The sequence below is a fragment of the Haliotis cracherodii genome, unplaced genomic scaffold (genome assembly GCF_022045235.1).
Source record: "Haliotis cracherodii isolate W230 unplaced genomic scaffold, xgHalCrac1.p SCAF_14, whole genome shotgun sequence".
Taxonomy (NCBI): Eukaryota; Metazoa; Mollusca; class Gastropoda; order Lepetellida; family Haliotidae; genus Haliotis; species Haliotis cracherodii.
In genome coordinates this window covers 40,634,462-40,655,961 of record NW_027266269.1, presented here as the reverse complement: position 1 = coordinate 40,655,961, position 21,500 = coordinate 40,634,462, and the positions used below count along the sequence as shown (strand labels likewise).

General features: G+C 43.0%; 2 protein-coding genes across 2 annotated transcripts; one reads left to right on the top strand and one right to left on the bottom strand.

Annotated features, from left to right (window-relative positions):
* Positions 1–3,097: 3,097 nt before the first annotated feature.
* On the bottom strand, positions 3,098–12,550 carry LOC139460451 (uncharacterized). The gene is made up of 7 exons (XM_071241936.1): positions 12,508–12,550; positions 11,494–11,535; positions 10,115–10,195; positions 8,706–8,822; positions 5,839–5,930; positions 4,022–4,090; positions 3,098–3,202 (listed from the first exon to the last, which is right to left on the bottom strand). Exons 1-7 carry the CDS (start codon positions 12,548–12,550, stop codon positions 3,104–3,106), a joined length of 543 nt encoding a protein of 180 aa, XP_071098037.1. The 3' UTR covers positions 3,098–3,103.
* Positions 12,551–15,406: 2,856 nt separating this feature from the next.
* On the top strand, positions 15,407–19,365 carry LOC139460891 (uncharacterized). Its single transcript, XM_071242366.1, has 3 exons — positions 15,407–15,497; positions 17,462–17,613; positions 19,294–19,365. The coding sequence occupies exons 1-3, from the start codon at positions 15,407–15,409 to the stop codon at positions 19,363–19,365; spliced, it is 315 nt and encodes a 104-aa protein (XP_071098467.1).
* The last annotated feature ends 2,135 nt before the right edge of the window (positions 19,366–21,500 follow it).

Here is a 21,500-nt window from a genome sequence, read left to right as displayed (position 1 = left end):
TGTATGAAGCCCATTTCTGGCGTCCCCTGCCGTGGTATTGCTGGAATAATGCTAAAAGCGGCGTAAAACCATACTCACTCACTACTGGTGAGCTCCATCTTCTCAGAGTGACCGATGTCATTAAGAGAAACGAGCTATTAAGCTTGGCGGGTCACAAGAAACCCATCTTCCCGAGAGAGTTAACTGACTTTAAAAGTCCAATTTCCACCCTTGTCGAAGTAGGCTAGTATTGTGGAGGTACATTTTGGCTGGACTAACGAGTCTATGCCTAGTCCAATCAAAATCGCGCAACTAAATCGAAATCCGGTTCGTAAACTTTCGTGCAGATTTCGGTCGGTTGCATGATTTGCAAAGCATGTGCACCACCAACTCGTTGCCAACGGATATTTTCCAAATCTTTTCATGTTTTTAATCAAGGTGCTCACGTGATTTGATACACTTCGCGATGTAAGACCCGTTTTATCATAATATAGATCTTGATTAACGATCAGATCGTTTTGACTGGGCGCCGCCATTTTGTTTGAAGCAAATGCAAGTGGTACGAGAGGTGGAATCTGATTGGACCATAGGAGAGGCTTAGAGGGGACATAACTCGTAATAACCACTGGTGGCGCTACGATCGAGCCAAGGAATTCTAGCCTAATTCTGCAAGGGTGGAAACTGGACTTTTAAAGTCAGTTAACTCCCTTGTCTCGTGAAGATGCAAGAAACCGAGGAGACACCTAGATAGCTGTGTCTGCAGTTCAAGGTTTGGAAGGACAAAGAATCGAAAGTGTTAATTAATTTTTTTTAAATGGACAACCCTGCCAGGTCGTGATATGAAAACACTTCTTATGAAAGTGCCAGAACGACTTGAGGAGATCCTTGGTTCCGAGGTCTACAGTCGGTAAGCTACGGACTACGTTCAATGAATATCACGATCTCACCACATGAGACCCAAGAAGATCCGGGGTAGAATAGGTCTCCAGCAACCAACTCTTGCCGGAAAAGGCGACTATGCTTGTGAGAGGCGACTAACGGGATCGGGTAGTCAGGCACGCTGACTTGGTTGATGCATGTCATCATGTCCCGATTGCGTGGATCCAGGCTCATGATGTCAATCCCTGGATTGTCTGGCCAAGACACAAATTATTTACAGACCGCCGCCATATAGCTGGAATATTGATGAGAGCGGCGTTTAACGACAAACAAACAAACAAACAAACAATTCACTGTGGAGTAAGATTTCACGAAGCGGACATAAAATCCTTTTTTTACTTTCAGTAACTGGCACGACAGCAGAATATCCAAGTTTATACCAACCGAGTCAGCGAGCCTGACCACCCGATCTCGTTAGTCGCCACTTCCAACAAGCACAGTCTACCCCGGATCTCCACGGGTCATTTATGTCGGAGCATATTCCCTATCATAAAATAATTGGTGAAATAATTTTTCTATTATTTTATTTTACGATTCATCATTCTCAATCACTTTCATTGTTTATCATTATTATTATCATCCTCGCTTTTATTTGTTTGTTTGTTTGTTTGCTGTTTAACGCCGGACTCAGCAATATTCATGCTATGTGACGGCGGTCTGTAAATAATCCAGTATGGACCAGACAATCCAGTGATTGATGTCATGAGCATCGATCCATGCAATTGGGATTCGATGACATGTATCAACCAAGTCAGCGAGCCTGACCACCCGATCCCGTAGTCGCCTCTTTTGACATGCGGGTCTTCCCGGGCCACATAAGCAATGAGAGACTCGGGTGTCACACAGTATGGTTTGAGTGTCCATTCATACAGCTACAAAAGAGCATAATATGGGCACTGAAGATTAAACCATGTTTAACAACCTAAATGTTGGTTGCTGGGATAGTGGAACAAGCTACTGCAATAACACTACAAGTATACCAGGTGCCAATCTTTACCCTTCAACCCTGGAAAACATATTTTATTATGGCACAATGTCATTCATACATATTCATCAGAGTCAACAGACAGGTCGTGCTTTTCTTTTCTGTGTTTACTGGTAGTGAGTGAGTGAGTGAGTGAGTTGGGTTTAACGCCGCTTTTTAACATTATTCCAGTTATATCACGGCGTGTCAGCTTAATGTAGGAGGAAAGCCCGAAGTGATGCAGGTCTCAGACGTTTACCACTTCGGTGAAACCTACGAGCACGGGTATGGTGCTGACAAACCTAGAAACATAATCGGGGCGAACCGGGATTCGAACCCACAATCATAGGTTTCTGGCGTGCCCAAGGGACGCAACTCTGCAAGGCGAATCGCGACGCCTTAGACGACTGGGCCACCCGTGCCCCCTTACTGGTAGTGAGCTACATTTAACCTATTATTCATTGTTGTTAAAAGATCCGGTCATCTTAGGCGCCTGAATTCGCTGTAGACGGTATCTTGTTGATGATTTGGTTGGATTGTTGTTTAACGCCGCACTCAGCAATATTCCAGTGATATGACGGTAGTCTGTAAATAATCAAGTCTGGACCAGACAATCCAGTGATTCACATCATGAGCATCGATCCATGCAGTTGGGATCGTTGACATGCATCAACCAAGTCAGCGAGTCTGACCACCTGATCCCGTTAGTCGCCTTTTATGACAAGCATAGTCACCTTTTACGGCAAGCATGGGTTGCTGAAGTCTTGTTGATGAATTTGGTGTAAATATAAAGCAACAACGCCAGAGAATACAGACTCTGTTGTCAGTAAAAGGCAAAATAACGGTAAAAATCATATGAAAGGATCACTGACAATCAGTGATGACACAATGTGTCTGCGGAAAGGGTGAGCATGTTCTGCCTTACCGAGAGCGCCTGCCACGCAATACCACACCATATGTTTCGCTACCAATCTCCCCTTCACTTCTGACAGCACTTTCCCACTAATAATTGTACAAACAACACAAAAAGAAAATGCTCGTCAGAATTAAAATATGAAAGTGCGAATCTTTTATTTGTGGTATGGCGCGGCAAGGGGATCGAATCACCCTACTTTCGGTCGCCGGGTAGATGCTCTATCTTCTACACCACGGAGGGGATTATTAACATTGACTCTATTAGTAACCAACACGTGAAGCAGAGATTTGTTTGTCATTCACACTTTATTTACAAAGCTTTTGGTTACAAAGGTCTGTTGTGCAGCACTGGTCACACGTTACGGCTCGTCTTCCGATAATGATAGATGACAGGTGCTCGCATGTCTGTAGAGACATCAAGGCGGTAGTTAACTTTTTTGAAAGGGGTGGGGTAGGGGGATGGGGGAGGGGGAAAAATATTTGTACAAGTATCACTTGTCCCCAACTTGTATTTTCATGATTCAAATAAAACTGTTTTCTATAAAAACCGGATCCTTTGACACCCTGATTGAGGTATCCGGTGAGGTATCCGGTGCCGGATACCCGGATTCCAGGAGGCATGCTTTCCGGTGAGGTGTCCATGCCGGATACCACGGAAACCAACCCGGAATGGCTTGATGCGGGTGCGGTTAAAAAGGAACGTAACACATTAAATTGACTTAACTTTTTAAATTTTGGCATTAGGAATTATTATAACATAAATACCAAAATATGCAAGGAAGAATTATATTTTGTTTACTAAAATATTAATCGTCGGTCAAGGCAAACACTAGTACACTATAAAAAAATAAATATAAAAAAACAGAAATGGAATTTGAGAACTTTGTGCAACTAAAAGATCACAATGTGACAATCAAAACACAGTCACCACCGTCACTTTTGCCTTTGAATATATTTGTTTGTTTTGTTTGTTTGTTGTTCAGCGCCGCATATTCCAGCTATATGACGGCGGTCTGTAAATAATGGAGTCTGGACTGGACAATCCAGTGATTGATATCATGAGCATCGAGCCACGCAATTGGGATACGATGACATGCATCAACAAAGTCAGCCAGCCTGACCACCTGATCCCTTTAGCGGCCTTTTACGACAAGCATAGATTGCTGAAGACCTATTCTACCCCGGATCTTCACGGGTCTGTTTTATCATAATGTTTACACTGACCGTCCTTGGCATACAGGACAACTTGTAGGATGTCCCGGCGTTGGTGTGTGCAGTCTGTGCATGACACAGCTGAAAGAGCAAATGTGCATGTTTATTGATAGTATTACACATTTTAATCATGGATTAGAAATATAGATGTCTGTCAAATATCGAAATATATTCCGTAAACACGTTCTTAGATTGTTTGTTTGTTTGTTGTTTAACGCCACACTGAGCAGTATTCCAGCTATATGACGGCAGTACCAGACCAGACATATTCTTCGTATGCGATACTGTGAACATCCGGGTTAGAATCGGTCTTAAGTAACCCATCCCTTTCGTAAGAGGCGACTGAAGGGACCGGGTCGTCAGGCTCGCTGACTTCGTTGATGCATGTCATCGTATCCTAAATGCGTAGATTGATTCTTATGATGTCAGTCACTGCATTGTGTGGTTCAGATTCGATTATTTACAGACCTCCATCATACAGCTTGAATATTGCTGAGTGTGGTGTTAAAAACAAACAATGCGACGCAACCTCTACAACAGGTAGCCAGTGTAAGAAGGTGAGGTGAGGTGAAATTGGGTTTAACGTCGCGTCCAAGATTATTGCACTTATATAGCGACGTGCATGCACGTGTGTGTGTGGCTGTTTGTATTAGTCCGGACTGATGCCGATTTATAGTGCTAGCACACTGAGATACCATGCCGCAGTTTAACATGAATACCCCACTCAGACACAGTATACTGATTCCGAGCCGACCAGTCCTCGTTTTAGCCCTTTTATGCCGGGCGCCAGACAGGGTAACAACAAGTACCATCTTTTAACGTCTTTTGGTATGACGCCGGACCTTCCGCTCTCCGGGCGGACGCTCTACCACTAGACCACGGAGGCGGTCTAGTGTAAGAAGGACTTATGACTCATGGACGTCAAAGCCAAATAATAATCAGTCTCGATATTCTGCTGAAACAGATTCCGCTTGGCGTGGAAGGCAAAACAGGGATGAAACTTATATGAATGGATCACTGAAAATCACTGGTGACACCAGGTGTTCGCACAAAGGGATAGGCATGTCCTACTCTACCGTCAGCACCCGCTAATCACACAATTAAAAATGTAAATGTTTTGTTTGTTTCCAACGAAATTTCTGCAGACGTTTTTAAGCGGTAACACCATGCACATGTACAGCTCTCCCTGGCTATAATGCCACTCTGGTTATAATGCCATCTTCTTTCAGAACGGGGGCGGTCGGGTAGCCTATTGGTTAAAGCGTTTGCTCGTCACGCCGAAGACCCGGGTTCGAATCCCGACATGGGTACAATGTGTGAAGCCTATTTGTGGTGTCCCCCGCCGTGATATTGCTGGAATATTGCTAAATGCGGCGTGAGAACCATCTTTTATAACGGATTTGCGCGTTGCAACATTCCCTGTCAATGCCAATGCCTTAAACGTTAAAAAAAGTGGCATCATATAATAGTCTAGAGATAATTTCAAGATATATAATACATATATAACATTATACATTATATATATGCGATAGTTGTAAAAACCACGTGGGTATTCCATAGCAGAGTCGTTGCCATCGTTCCCTAATATACCCATCACAAAGAGCAGAATGTGAGAGCTTGCCGGCTAGAACAGGGATTGGTCGGTCCCTGTGTGTAGCATGGCTTACTTAGGTTATCTTGGATCGTACGTCAAGCACTTGTCCTGATTCGATTTCGTAATCGAGCTGCACTATTGACTGTGGCTTGAGATCTTCCCCAACACCATGTGTGCTGAGGTTTGTGAAAGCGTTGTGAAGTACCTCGGGGCACAACGAGTCTGAGTGTCTCACCTCATGTTGTCCACACTGTTGAATTGTCGCACACGCAGATGGATGCGACACCTTGTGGCAATTGAAGCAGTTGATGAGGGGCGTGGCTGAGACTGGTCGAGGAAATTGAGTAAAAAAACACATTTGAATAATAGCGACAAAACCCTTTTCATGTCTGCAAAATTTCTAGCCGATCGTACGATTTCGATTATATCATCGGCATGTGTTTAGGAATCACTATCAAATAGGGATGACACCAGGGGTTCGCGAAGCAGTTTATTAAGGGCATGGCTGACACCGGTCGAGCTAAATGATTAAAAAGAGACATTTGAAGCTGTTGATTAGGGGTGTGGGTGACACTGATCGAGGTAAATGATTAAATAGATACATTTGAAGCTGTTGATTAAGGGCGTGGGTGACACTGGTCGAGATAAATAATTAAAAAAAGACATTTGAAGCTGTTGATTAAGGGCGTGGGTGACACTGGTCGAGATAAATAATTAAAAAGAGACATTTGAAGCTGTTGATTGGGGGCGTGGATGACACTGGTCGAGATAAATAATTAAAAAAAGACACTTGAAGCTGTTGATTGGGGGCGTGGGTGACACTGGTCGAGATAAATAATTAAAAAGAGTCATTTGAAGCTGTTGATTAGGGGCGTGGGTGACACTGATCGAGGTAAATAATTAAAAAGAGACATTTGAAGCTGTTGATTAAGGGCGTGGGTGACACTGGTCGAGATAAATAATTAAAAAGAGACATTTGAAGCTGTTGATTAGGGGCGTGGATGACACTGGTCGAGATAAATAATTAAAAAAAGACACTTGAAGCTGTTGATTGGGGCATGGGTGACACTGGTCGAGATAAATAATTAAAAAGAGTCATTTGAAGCTGTTGATTAAGGGCGTGGATGACACTGGTCGAGATAAAAAATTGAAAAGAGACATTTGAAGCTGTTGATTAAGGGCGTGGATGACACTGGTCGAGATAAAAAATAAAAAGAGACATTTAAAGCTGTTGATTAAGGGCATGGGTGACACTGGTCGAGATAAAAAATTAAAAAGAGTCATTTGAAGCTGTTGATTGGGGGTGTGGGTGACACTGATCGAGGTAAATGATTAAAAAGAGACATTTGAAGCTGTTGATTAGGGGCGTGGTTGACACTGATCGAGATAAATGATTAAAAAGAGACATTTGAAGCTGTTGATTAAGGGCGTGGATGACACTGGTCGAGGTAAATAATTAAAAAGAGACATTTGAAGCTGTTGATTAGGGGTATGGGTGACACTGATCGAGATAAATAATTAAAAAAAGACAATTGAAGCTGTTGATTAGGGGCGTGGGTGACACTGGTCGAGATAAAAAATCAAAAAGAGACATTTGAAGCTGTTGATTGGGGGCGTGGATGACACTGGTCGAGATAAAAAATAAAAAGAGACATTTGAAGCAGTTGATTGGGGCGTGGATGACACTGATCGAGGTAAATAATTAAAAAGAGACATTTGAAGCTGTTGATTAGGGGTGTGGGTGACACTGATCGAGATAAAAAATAAAAAGAGACATTTGAAGCAGTTGATTGGGGCCGTGGGTGACACTGATCGAGATAAATGATTAAAAAGAGACATTTGAAGCTGTTGATTAGGGGTGTGGGTGACACTGATCGTGGTAAATGATTAAAAAGAGACATTTGAAGCTGTTGATTAAGGGCGTGGGTGACGCTGGTCGAGATAAAAAATAAAAAGAGACATTTGAAGCTGTTGATTAGGGGCGTGGATGACACTGGTCGAGATAAAAAAAATAAAAAGAGACATTTGAAGCAGTTGATTTGGGGCGTGGATGACACTGGTCGAGCTTAATAATTAAAAAGAGACATTTGAAGCTGTTGATTGGGGGCGTGGATGACACTGGTCGAGCTTAATAATTAAAAAGAGACATTTGAAGCAGTTGATTGGGAGCGTGGATGACACTGGTCGAGCTTAATAATTAAAAAGAGATATTTGAAGTTGTTGATTAGTGGGGTAAATAAATAAAACGGGTTATTTGAAGCTGTTGATTTGGTTCGATGACGGGCTCGTCAAGGTAAGAACTTAAGGCTGGACATTTGAATCAGGAGATTAGGGGTATGGCCAAGATTGCAGCTGGTTGAGGAACAAAATATACAAAGACCTCTTTAAACAGTTGATTAGGGAGTGGGTGAGACGGTTTGGAATATATTAACAGTATACACCTGAATCATATGATTAGGAGAGTGGAAAAGACTGGTTAAGGTAAACACATAGAAAGGAGCATTGTCAGAAACAGTGGAAGAGTGAAGGGGGCGAGGCTGGTTGAAGTAAAACTATAAAATATGAATACTTGAATCAGTTGAGAACGAACATGGACGAGAATGCATGCAGCTGGTTGAGTAAAAAAACACCGGAAGCGGTTGGTTAGTGGAAGAGATTGGTCGTTGAAAATAAAAAAATATGAACACTTGGAGAAATTGACGTGGAAGAGACTATAAACAATAAAAAGGAACACTTGATGTGGTTTGCTGGACGAGACTTGTCGAGACAAAGGGTAAAAAATGAACACTTGCAGTTGTTGTTCGACGATTCTTGTCGAGGGGGTGGTTAAAATATGAAAAAGACGTGTCAACAAAGACAGGCAGCGGTAAATAACTTTCATACGAAGGTGTACCACTTGTGGATGTTGATTTTCTGAAACGTTCTCCCATTGGACCATCAATATGTACGATAGCCCAATCATATCCACAGGACAGTGGGCTTGATGTGGCAAGGGTGGAAAACAAGACTCTGATAAAAAGGCTCGTTCACACTCTTGCCTCGGGACGATGAGACTTTACAACACAGCTGACTATTGCTCCAATCTTATTTGAGGTCACCTACCTTTGCAGTTGCACTTCACACAGTTCGTGGTGTTATCAGCCACCAGGCAGCCCTCGGGGCACTTGATGAAGTCCACATAAGGGCAGTGCTTTCCCTGATGAGATGACGCTGGCGAGGCTGGAGGACACAAATTAGTACCCGCATCGAGAAGCTGCATTACAACATGAAACAAACCCCGCTAATCCGGACCTTAGAGTTATCAGTGAAATCGCCGTGGTTGATAACAATACGGATAAGCGAATCATAACTTTATACGTGCTTTATGATGAGTGTCTACACGTCACAACTTTTGAGGTACAATCGTGTATGCTCTTTCTACCAAGATTTCAAAGAGCGTCATGCGACTCTTTCTCAGAAGTTGTTTGATCAAGGTTACAACATTCAAGGCCTCAGTAAAGCTCTCAAAACGTTTTATGGTAGATATGTGGAGGAAATTTCCAAATTTGGCGCACCAGACACACATATGAGTGAGTGAGTATGGTTTTACGCCGCTTTTAGCAATATTCCAGCAATATCACGTCGGGGGACACCAGAAATGGGCTTCACACATTGTACCCATGTCGGGAATCGAACCCGGGTCTTCGGCGTGACGAGCGAACGCTTTAACCACTAGGCTACCCGACCGCCCGACACACATATGATGTCTGATGCTATTCCCTATTTTGACTGATCGAACCCGGGTTTTCGGCGTGACGAGCGAACGCTTAACCACCAGGCTACCCGACCGCCCCTTTTATGGTAGACATGTAGAAGACATTTCTAAACTGATGCATCATTGACATAAATGATGTCCGATGCAATTCCCCATTTTGACTTGTACCATATGTTCCCGTGTATTTTCAGGTGAACTGAATCGCTCAGCAACGCAACTTCGATGCATGCGCAATATGAAACACAATTCTTAAATAGCACGAGCTCACGATTCACTTCAGACAATAATGCACTGAACCAAGGCATGCTCCCGCTTGTCTGAATGGAATCGTCCAACTTGGGCCCATACATCGAGGTGTTGTAATATTTAGCAAAATGACCACATAAATCAAATTAAGCTAATGTGTATTTGAGCGTGATATAATCAAACACATTATGTCGTCATACGGGTTCTAATAGAATTCGATGTTGAGCACAAAAACACATCTTTTCTGATTTCGAGTTAGAGTTGGTTAATGCGTTTTTAAAGTTTCATTGTACATTTAAACACGCCACGCCTTAGGTTCGATTCCCAACATGGGTACAATGTATGAAACCCATTTCTGTCCCCCGCCGTGATATTGCTGGAATATTGCTAAATGCGGCGTAAAACCATACTCACTCACGCACTCCTCCTTTAAGAGGTAAATATAAATTAGGCATATTCTGTTTCTGTCAACCCCCCAGCTCACGTTCTGTCCCAATGGTCGACCTCTTACCTTGTGTCTGACATGGGCAGGTGTGGCATCCGTTGACCACTACCGGACAGGGGCAGTTGTATACAGGAGCACATGACCCAGCTGTAACATCACAATAGAGGTGAGGTGAGGTGAGGTGAGGTGAGGTGAGGTTTAACGTCGCATTCAAGATTATTGCACTCACATAACGACATGAATGCATGTGTGTGTGTGTGTGTGTGTGTATGGGGGGGGGGGGGTATTTTTTATAGTGCTAGAACACTGAGATACCATGCCACAGTTTAACATGAATACCCCACTCAGACCCAGTATTCTCCGAACCGATCAGTCCTTGTTTAAGTCCCTTTATGCCGTGCGCCAGGCAGGGTAACAACAAGTACCATATTTTATCGTCTTTTGGTTTGACGCGCCCGCGATTAAACCCCCAACCTTCCGCTCTCCGGGTGGACGGTCTACAATATAGTCAGATCCAAAGATCGAATGAAAATTGTTGTATTCTGCTTTCAACAAACCTACACCTAACCGGGTAAAAGAAAGTGTACACTTGAAAAATAGATTTTGACCAAAACATTTACTTTTCAAGCGGCGCCGGAATCACAAACTTAAGGTCCAAAACACAGCTATGATACTTCACCATCGAATAACTATTTGTTTGTTTGATTTTCAGCAACCATTAAACTTGGGTGTATACTTTCTTTTGCCGGGCAGTTTATGTCGGGTGTTTGGCGGCCTGAAATTAATAGAATTTAGGCCTGATAAAGCAAAGGTTGATGATAATAAAAAGAGACAGTATCATTGATATAATCATAAGGAATTTTCGTTGTTCGATTCTGAGTACATTATAATCATGTGTTTGTCAATCTCTGTCACTCAGTGGTGAGCAGTGATCGCGAACAACAATCCACGCTATCGTTGCACGATGACCTAATAAATATCTGCAGCTGCCTGGTCACACATTGAAACCATCCAATCCTCAACATCATGGGTACTGGGGAGCTGTTCTGACGAAATACAAGGCATGGACGACAGGTGTTTTTAGTAGTGAGATGAACGGCTTGGAAGACCCGCGAAGATCCGGGTTAGTATCTGCGGCAACCCATGCTTGCCGTAAAAGGCGACTATGCTTGTCGTCATGGGCGACTAACGGGATCGGGTGGTCAGGCTCGCTGAATTCTTTGATGCATGTCATCGTATCCAATTGCGTGGATCGATGCTCATGATGTCAATCACTGGATTGTCTGGTCCAGACTCGATTATTTACAGACCGCCGTCATATAGCTGGAATATTGCTGAGTGCGGCGTTAAACAACGAAACAATCAAACAGAACTGATAATTAACACAACAAAAGCAACTGGATGGTATTAAAAGCAAAACATATAATTGAATAAAGATCACATACCACTTTGTGATGCTTGAAAGTAGGCAACAGTCATTACTAAAGCTGAAAACAGAACAAGAAAATACAAACTTAATTCTCGTCATCATATGTCCAGAAACGAAAAATGATTCATACACAAGAGAATCGGAAGAGTAAATTTGGCTCGTATTTTGTTTACCAACATGGGTGTGTCAAGCTGCGGTATCTATTGAGAGCGACAGAGTGAGTTAGTGAGTGAGTGAGTGTCAACACCGCTTTCAACAGTACAAGTATTCCAGTTATACCCCGGCGTTTCTGTTTAATGTGGAAGCAAAGCCCGAAGTGATGCAAGTCTAATACGATTACCAATTTGATAAAACCGTGACAAATCAAGAAACACAATTATGAACATAGGTTTCTTACACGCCCAAGGAACGCACCCATGCACATCGACTTGCCATAGAGTGAGTGAGTGTTTTTTTTTTGTCGCTTTCAGCAATATTCCAGGTGGGGACACACATTGTACCCATGTGGGGATTCGAACCCAGGTCTTGGGCGTGCGGGTGGCACGGATGGCCCAGTCGTCTAAGGCGCCGCGATTCGCTATGCAGAGTTGTGTCCCTTGGGCACGCCAGAAACCTATGATTGTGTGTTCGAATCCCGGCTCACCCCGATTATGTTTTTAGATTTGTCAGCACCATACCCGTGCTCATGGGTTTCACCGAAGTGCTAAACGTCTGAGACCTGCATCACTTCGGGCTTTCCTCCCACATTAAGCTGACACGCCGTGATATAACTGGAATACTGTTAAAAGCGGCGTTAAACCCAACTCATTCACTCACTCACTCACTCACTCACTTGGGCGTACGGCGTGTTAGACGACTGGGCTAGTTGACCTTGATGTCATTTTCAACGCCTCTTGAATTAAAATAGAAAACATCTTCAACTATTTGTCTGTCAGTGGACCCCCTCATGGTAATTACACACATATATTGCTAAGATAATACGGCATGAAAGAAATAGGCAGCCAGTAACCTGATGAAATAAATGACGTACTTGTAAATAAGAACGGTTTGACAATATCCGTGAACGCCTTCATGTTGGTAGGGAAATGGCAGATGGTACAGATACATGTAGATAAGGTAATGTGTGCGTGCTGTCCTGTCCTTTCCGGCACCGCAGTTTTCGATAAGATAATTCCTGACGAGGTAAGATTATTCACCGTAGGGAGAAGGTGAGTTGGGTTTAATGCCGATTTGAACAGTATGCTCTACGTGACGGCGTGTCAGCTTAGGGGATGCAAATCTTAACCTACCGCCTCACACACAGCTCTGGTAGAATGATCCCCAGGGAGCTGAGAATGATAATGGAATGCACACTAATCCATTGACTCAGGTAACAATTTTCTGTGCGCTTTGAACATGATATCCAGCATGGACCTGCGCCATACAGATGGATAAGTGTAAAAAGATTAACATAGAAAATGCAGCAAAGAGGGTTTTGGTGATCCTGGCACAGTCAGACTGGTTAGGCTCACCATCAGCTCAGGGCCCTTGCCCCTTCTACACGCAGCCCAGACAGCGAATGGGACTTCTCCCACTTTTCGGAGAATTTCAAGACTACCCAAGCAGCCGTAACTCAGATTGTCAGAGGGGTGTATTCCTGGCAGCACACCCAGGTACTCTCCCAACGTCACATCATGTTTGTCATATCGATCGAAGACGTCATCTTGAATTTTCCCCGACAAAGTTTATAACAAAGGATATACTTCTCACTGAGAGAAAACGACCTCAATATCGATGGGGTGGTGGGTTAGCCAAGCGGTCAAAGCGTTAGCTCTTCTCGCCAAAGGCCAGGTATGGGTGTCTTACCGGCACATGGGTACTCACTGGGAAACCAATGTCTGGTGTCCCCATCGTGTTATTGCGAAAATGTCGTAAAATCAAATTCACTCACTTAATCCGTAATATCGATGTCCCTATCTCTGCTTGAGTGAATGTGTCACGTGAGGTGGACCCATTTCACTCCAGTTGCGTCAGGACAAGGCTAAGGAATAGGTCAACCTGAACACCTCAGTGTAGTAGATGGTGTACTCCACTGTGTTGATGGAATATTGCTAAATGCGACGTAAAACAACGTCCACTCGCTCATTTACAAGACAAGACAATTTATACAGTATAGAGTCGAATGGCCCAAAATACAGACATATAGATGTTACATTTCTAAGGACTATAATTTATATGTACTAGGAGAAAGTACTTAACGGTGTAATTAGTAGCTTTCTAGGCAAGAATGCAGTTTTCCGGACATCTTCCGCCATTTTGCTCAGGGATGTGCACGAGCCCATTCCTTACTAACGGTTTCTACGTTTTTCAGACGCTTTTTTTATCGCCTCGCAAAAACAACAGGCGTTTGGGGGGCTTCCCATCTCAACGGTCTGAATTAAATGCTTTCGTAAATAAATGAAATCTTTAATTACCAAAGTAGATACAAAATGCTTTTATTAATAGCATCAAACACACATGGCGGATTAATGTCCGGTGTAATGCACATGTACCAAAGGGGTAAACAATGGTAGGAAATGAGTGACGTTCAGTTTGATGCCAATGTATGATATAATAATAATTATATTAATGATAATGACATAATATGATCACGGGTCATTTACTCGATTTTAAAACGTGTTGGAAGCTGGTGATAGGGCAGATAGATGATTAAAGAGTGTATGGCGATACCCGACTACAGAGCCCCTTCCGTCTACACACCTCGGGCTAAATGACGTATCTCGTCTCTTGGAGCGGTGTTTAACACCGCTTGGGTAATATGTACAATTAACGACCCCAGGGACACGCTGATTGGTCCGCGACATCCTTGGTTTAGGATGCTACATCCTCTCCTGTCATCCACAGGTGAAATACGTTTGCTTGGTCCTGACTGTTGTATTTACAGCCAGCACGACATAGCTGGATTAGGGCCGATTGCGGCGTTAAACAACACGCATGCCGTGAAAGTCGTACTGAAGAGGTAGGTGACATTAAGTATGAGCAGTACTGAGCATCCGTCATAAATCATTTTTTGTTGTTGTCATTCTGTTTTTTTCAAAGTTTGTTTCCTGATTCCAACTCACCCACAGACATTGATTCAGAAAACAACGCCCACCTTCCCAAGTTTAAACGACTGTCGAACAAACCTTCTTTTTGAAGTTTCCAAAACTCGAAAGAGTCAAATGTGGATTTTTAAATTGTATTATATTGTAGTCAATTGTTTTGATTGTTGTTTTTGTATTGTTTACGGTTGTTTTATATTGTGTAATAGTGTTTTGGATTGATAGTGATTGGTTTTCGTTTTGTTTCTTTTGTTTTGGGTTCCGAGGTCTATGATTGTCTTTTTGTTCTGTAGTCGTTTGTCTCATGTGTATATAAAACAACAATCGGAAATTATAATTCTGTTTGGAAAAGTGAGTGAGTGAGTGAGTTGGGTTTAACGCCGCTTTTAACAGTATTCCAGTTATATCACGGCGTGTCAGCTTAATGTTGGAGGAAAGCCCGAAGTGATGCAGGTCTCAGACGTTTACCATTTCGGTGAAACCCACGAGCACGGGTATGGTGCTGACAAACCTAAAAACATAATCGGGGCGAACCGGGATTCGAACCCACAATCATAGGTTTCTGGCGTGCCCAAGGGACGTTACTCTGTACATCGAATCGCGGCGCCTTAGACGACTGGGCCACCCGTGTCCCCCTGTTTGGAAATGACGTAATACAACGTTTGAACCTGTTTGCAGTTATTGTTTTCGGAATAATACTCATATCAGCTGTTTCCCTTCTCGTCAGTTAAAAAAAGTATATATCTGTATCAGTTTTTCCTAAAGTGATAATTTTGATTTTTCATATCTCTTGTCACAGGACGATGACTCTCTTTCACCCCTGTATGCTGATTATCATTGTGATGATCCATGCCATGTCGATACGAGCTGAAAGCGACTGTTTTGGCCAAAGGATATATGGCTTCGAAAGGGATAGCACTGACTGTACTAAATTCTACAGGTAATTTAAAATAATAATTACAGGGATTTATTATTATTTACAGATTAAAAAAAATGCAGCAAAGAGGTTTTGGGTGATCCTGGCACAGTCAGGCTGTTTAGGCTCATCATCAGCACAGGGCCCTTGCTCTCTCTACGTGCAGCCAAGACAGCGAATGGGACTTCTCCCAAGAAGCGCTGTCTAGTCAAAACCACCCAGAACTTTTCGGAGAATGTGAAGACTCCCCAACACTGCAGCCCTCTGCATTACCTAGATTGTCAGAAGGGCTGTATTCCTGGTAGCAAACCCGGGTACTATCCTGATGTCAGTCAACAGATTGGGAGGTACATGTACCTAAAGCACCAAGAACAATGGGGAGTCGGACAACATGGTACTTGGGATGCAAGCGTGACGTTTCGAAAGCGAGGTCTGCATATTTGCCATGTTTTTCCCCAATCTTGTCAATCACATTACTGTCAAAAGTGACAGAAAATTCAATGATATAAATGACTTCATTGGATTTATCAAAAAGGACAAGATCAGGTGTGATGGCCTGGATATGTCTGAGGCTGTATACGGGCCTATTCCAAAGGATTTTTTATTCATCATTTTCCATGACGCCCTCTACATATTCCGGGTCGCACCATGGATGGACCTCTGTGTCAAAACCACAAGCATGGTGAGGACGGTAATAAAATGATCGAGCCAACCCATCATGTCGCGTAAGATACTGTGTCTGCGCCAAAGCTGGGCATCCACTCACAATGTGTTGGACAGTCTCATTAAATTCATTACATAATCTACATTTCATATTCACATTTTGAAGCAAAATCACACATTGACGGTTTCGAGTGGGAAGTGACTGGTTCTGAGCAGTAGACAGAAAGCCTTCTGTTTCACTTTTCAGGCCAGACGACTTCATCCAAGCGAACGACTCTGCAGGGTTGCTGATCTTCTCAACACACTGCACATAACTCGATGTAGTGGTCGTTCAGAAAGCCTCTCCTTGAAAAACTGAAACTGGGCCGACTTGATATGGCAATTCGTTTGGTTGACACTCATTTCTGTACCGTCCAGCAGTACAGAACCATCAACAAAATCAACACCGACAGTTATTGTTGTTATTATTATTACTTGCCGTACTCATCCCATTTATAAACACACAATCAACTACAGCACCACGAGGCTGTACAGTGTTTATAGGTGCATATGGGGTACAAAAAAAAGATGTACTAAACACGTCATTCAAATAGCCATGGTCGAAGTACTTGTGTTGTAAACCAAACGTACCCTAAAGACATGTACCTGTTTTGTGGCGACAATACTGCACTTTGAAAGGAATAACTATTCATACAAGAATCAGTAACCTACGACTTTCTCAGTTTGACAGAAGTGAGTGAGAGAGCATGGTTTTCCGTCGCTATTAGCAAAATATTCCAGCAATATCACGGCGGGGGACACCAAAAATGGGCTTCACACATGGTACCAATGTCGGGAATCGAACCCGGGGTTTCGGCGTGACAAGCGAACGCTTTAACCACTAGGCTACCCGACCTCCCCAGTTTGACCGACCCATATTGTTTGCTCTCCGCCAGTTTTCATAATCGCAATAACTAGTGAGTGAGTTGGGTTTAACGCCGCTTTTAATGGTATATCACCCGGTTATATCACGGCGTGTCAGCTTAATGTGGGAGGGAAGGCCGAAGTGATGCAGGTCTGAAACCCACGAGCGCGGGTGTGGGGCTGACAAACCTAGAAACATAATCGGGGCGAACCGGGATTCGAACCCACAAACATAGATTTCTGGCGTGCCCAAGGAACGCAACTCTGCACAGCGAATCGCGGCGCCTAGGACCACTTGGCCCCCCGTGCTCCCCGCAATAACTACTTGGTATGAACCACTATTAAGTGGCATCAACCCTTTCAATGCAACTAGAAATGAAAAATATATAATAAATTGAATTAATTTTCTTAACATTCACTAGGACCATCACGTGTCCTGGATATCCATGGCTGGGGCAGTCCAAGAAAAACCTGCGACTTCCCTACAGATGCAACCAGAACTTCGTCTTCAACGTGGTCAGTGGTCGTTGGGGGCATTGTGTCCCCCCGGGCGAAGAATCGGACCCGTGCTGAGGTAAATAATGTCAAGTCCAATACTGCTTTCTGTCTCGCTATTTTCGAAAAAGAATTACACGGCTTTGTATAATTGTTTGATTGTTTGTTGTTTAACTCCACACTCAGCAATATTCCAACTGTTTGACGGCGGTCTGTAAATTAATCGAATCTGAACCAGACAATCCAGTGATTGAAATCATGAGCATCGGTGCACGCAATTGGGATCGATGACATGCATCAACCAACTCAGCGAGCTTGACCACCCGATCCCGTTAGACGTCTTTAACGACAAGCATAGTCGCCTTTGTATTATTGAGAGAGTGGAGTTGTTATAGATTTCGCTCGTCACGCCGAAGATCAGGTTTCGGAGGATACTTCATCTCCTTAGGATTGCTGATAATTAATTTTGGGTTCCTTCTAAAATTGGAATGAGAACGGTGTTTGGTTGGGGACCAACGTTGAAAGCCGTGTAAGAATCAATCAATACGTAGATAATGCAATAACTCCGAAGTTCTTGAGGAAAAGAATTTATGGATGTCAACTTCTTTATTATGAGGAACACAACGTTTCGGAGTATATGCTTACTCCTTCATCAGGCTTACAACGAAACGTTGTGTTCCTCATAATAAAGAAGTTGACACCCATAAATTCTTTTCCTCATTTGGCTCATTACTAAATGTTTGATTTAGAAGTTCTTATCCATAAAGTTGTACTTCTAGAATTGCAATCAAATGGTAAGTTGTACAATAAGTGGTTTGTTTGTTTGTTGTTTTACGTCGCACTCAGCAATATTCCAGCTGTATGACGGCGGTCTGTAAATCATCGAGTCGGGAACAGACAATCCAGTGATTAATATCCTGAACATCGATCCACGCAATTGTGATCGATGACATGCATCAACCAAGTCAGTATGCTGGTCAGGGCCCACTTGCAAAAAGCGATCTTAGCGCTACGACTATTGTAAGTCTATGTTAAAGTATGGGAGTTACGATCATCGTAGCGCTAAGATCGCTTTTTGTAAGTGGGCCAAGGTGTCCGTAAAAACACATTTGAGGAAAGTGTTAGGTTCATGAACGCTTTGAACAGTATTTTAGTTATAACACGGCGTGTCAACTTTGACTCACTGTACCGGGATAAACCCCTGTATACACTGTTTCGAATGTGGGGCAAGATACGCTCACCCTTTCGCGAACACGCCATATCGTCTGTATTTGATAGTGATTTATAATCTCATGCTCATGATATAGTCATACAATCGACTCTGCTTTTAGTAGATACCTATAAATATTGAAAGAATTTTGTCGCTTCTGTTTACCTGATTATCATTTAGAAGAATATATTATTCATAAATCAGTAATTTAGAATCGCACTGTGATAGCTGATTTAAATCCCATTTGTCTAAATCAATGCATTTATGAGGCACTAACTTGTTTTTAAGCATCAAATATAAAACTGATTGACAACAGTGTTTACAGAAGTACAGACAGACGTTGTGGCGAGGTTACACAGACATCATGACGGCTGTGAGCTGTGCTTGAGGCTATTGCAATTGGACCTCATCCATATCAAAAGGCAATTACACTTTCTAAGCAGATCACTTACATGTATGTTGTTCTGTTATCGCACGTGCCCACAAGGCAATGGTTCTGGTACGTGTGGCACTCACATATAGTCCTCAAACCTGTTAATCTATTTTCAGATGATCATTGACAGGCCTGCTCAGAAGAACACCCGAGGCGGCACGGCTGACGAATGTTCAGATGTGACTTGACATCACGAGAATGTGGATGTGTTTTACTGATATGAATAAAACACCTACGGAAATGGATTTCATTTAAGATTTAAGTTTGTGAAATTTGTTTTTTGTTTATTGTTCGATTCAACACAATTTCAGCTATAAAACGGCAACAAAATCCATATTTCAAATCACATGTGCTGAGGTTGGTCATGTGTAGTTTCTTCGTCAATGACCTCCAAATGTCCCCGTGGAGATTCCGGGTTCGACTCGGTCCCCAGCAACCATGACGGTCGAAAGACTCGACTGAATGAATCAGGTGATCAGACTCGGTTGATGGAGTGTCTCCGTATCCCTGCGAAGTCGATCGTTGCTCAAAATATCAATCGACCCGTGAAGATCCGGGATAGAATAGGTCTTCAGCAACCCATGCTTGCCGTAAAAGGCGACTATGCTTGTCGTAAGAGGCGACTAACTGGATCGAGTGGTCAGGCTCGCTGACTTAGTGGATGAATGCAATCGATCCCAATTGCGTGGGACCCGTCACGATCCGGGATAGAATAGGCCTTCAGTAACCCATGCTTGCCATAAACGGGGACTATGCCTGTCGTAAAAGGCGACTAACTGAATCGAGTGGTCAGGCTCGCTGACGTGGTTGATGCATGTCTTCGATCCCAACTGCGTGGATCGATGCTCATGATATTAATCACTGGATTGTCTGGTCCAGACTTGACTATTTACAGACCGCCGTCATGCAACTGGAATATTGTGCGGCGTTAAACAAAATCAAACAAACATCTGCTTCATATGATAATTCGCAAACTCTGTAAGAAGCTGTCTCTTCAATATGTGTTTTCTTATTTCATTGTGACAAACACACAAGTAGGGAACACCCGACGGTTTTACGATACACTGTTCCATCCAAACAATAATAGACATGATATATAGCGTTCATTCAGTTGTCTTCGTTTCCACAAAGCTGGGGGGCGGTCGGGTAGCCTAGTGGTAGGGCAGGACATGCTTCCTTTGTTCGCGAACACCTGGTGCCATCACTTTTTTCAGTTAGCCATTCATATAATTGTCGGGGCAGTCGGGTAGTGGTTAAAGCGTTTGCTCGTCACACCGAAGACCCGAGTTCGATTCCCGACATGGGAACAATGTGTGAAGCCCATGTGTGGTGTCCTCCGCCGTGATATTGCTGGAATATTGTTAAAAGTGGCGTAAGTCACTCACTCACTCAGTCACTCACTCACTCAGTCACTCACTCACTCACTCACAAGGCTGGTCGTAAGAGGCGACCAACTAGAGCTGTTGGTCAGACTCGGCGACTGTTATCGTACCCCGACAGCGTGGATCACTGGTTCAGATTTATTTATAGGCCGCCATCAAATAGTGGTCATATTGCTGAGTCCGGCGCTTAACAACAAATACAGAAAACTACGGTTATAACGAACACGCTTATAACGAACTACGGTTATAACGAACTAAATTTAGTAGTCCCCTTGAGTTCGTTATAACCGTACTTAACTGTAGTAGTCTTTGAAATCAGGAACCGTCATACAGGCCCGGGTTTAGATTGTTCCTAACATCCTAATGCTTGTCGTCAAAGGCGACAAAGTCAGGTTCATTGTTCATAATATCAATCACTGCTGCTTGGCTTTGACTCTATTATAAACATGTCGCCGTTAAATAGATTGGATAGTGCAAGCTGTGGCATAACATAACACGTATCACAATTTTACAGTGTAAACATAACACGTATCACAATTTTACAGTGTAAACTTAACACGTATCACAATCTTACAGTGTAAAGAGACACCATCTGATATAATTGTCCTCCTGTCTAAAAAAGCATATGATTGAATAAAAACGTAATTTCTCGGGCACATTTTTCACAAATGAGGAAGGATGGGACTTGTTATATATATATATTTAAAAAAGGGGGAGGAGGGAGAAATGTTTATTGCTTTCCCACCTAGACGACCAACTTTCAGGACTGGGTACACATTGATCATGGCCTTTTAATGCAGTGTCAATTGTCAAACATGGAACCCAGTCTACCTCAAATCATGCGGGGAATTTGACACAAATATTGTTGTATTGGCTATATATACTCACCGCCAAAAGAAACGCGAATACCAAACATGTATGTGAATATATGAAGACTTACT

Excerpts from the sequence above, each read along its gene's own strand:
- LOC139460451 (XM_071241936.1), bottom strand. The coding sequence starts at position 12,550 with ATGAAGGCGTTCACGGATATTGTCAAACCGTTCTTATTTACAA. Across the intron at positions 5,931-8,705 it reads TGTGAAGTGCAACTGCAAAG|TCTCAGCCACGCCCCTCATC; the intron begins GTAGGTGACCTC and ends TTCCTCGACCAG. Across the intron at positions 3,203-4,021 it reads TGTCCTGTATGCCAAGGACG|ACATGCGAGCACCTGTCATC; the intron begins GTCAGTGTAAAC and ends ATGTCTCTACAG.
- LOC139460891 (XM_071242366.1), top strand. The coding sequence starts at position 15,407 with ATGCCATGTCGATACGAGCTGAAAGCGACTGTTTTGGCCAAAGGATAT. Across the intron at positions 15,498-17,461 it reads GACTGTACTAAATTCTACAG|GACCATCACGTGTCCTGGAT; the intron begins GTAATTTAAAAT and ends AACATTCACTAG. Across the intron at positions 17,614-19,293 it reads AGAATCGGACCCGTGCTGAG|ATGATCATTGACAGGCCTGC; the intron begins GTAAATAATGTC and ends ATCTATTTTCAG.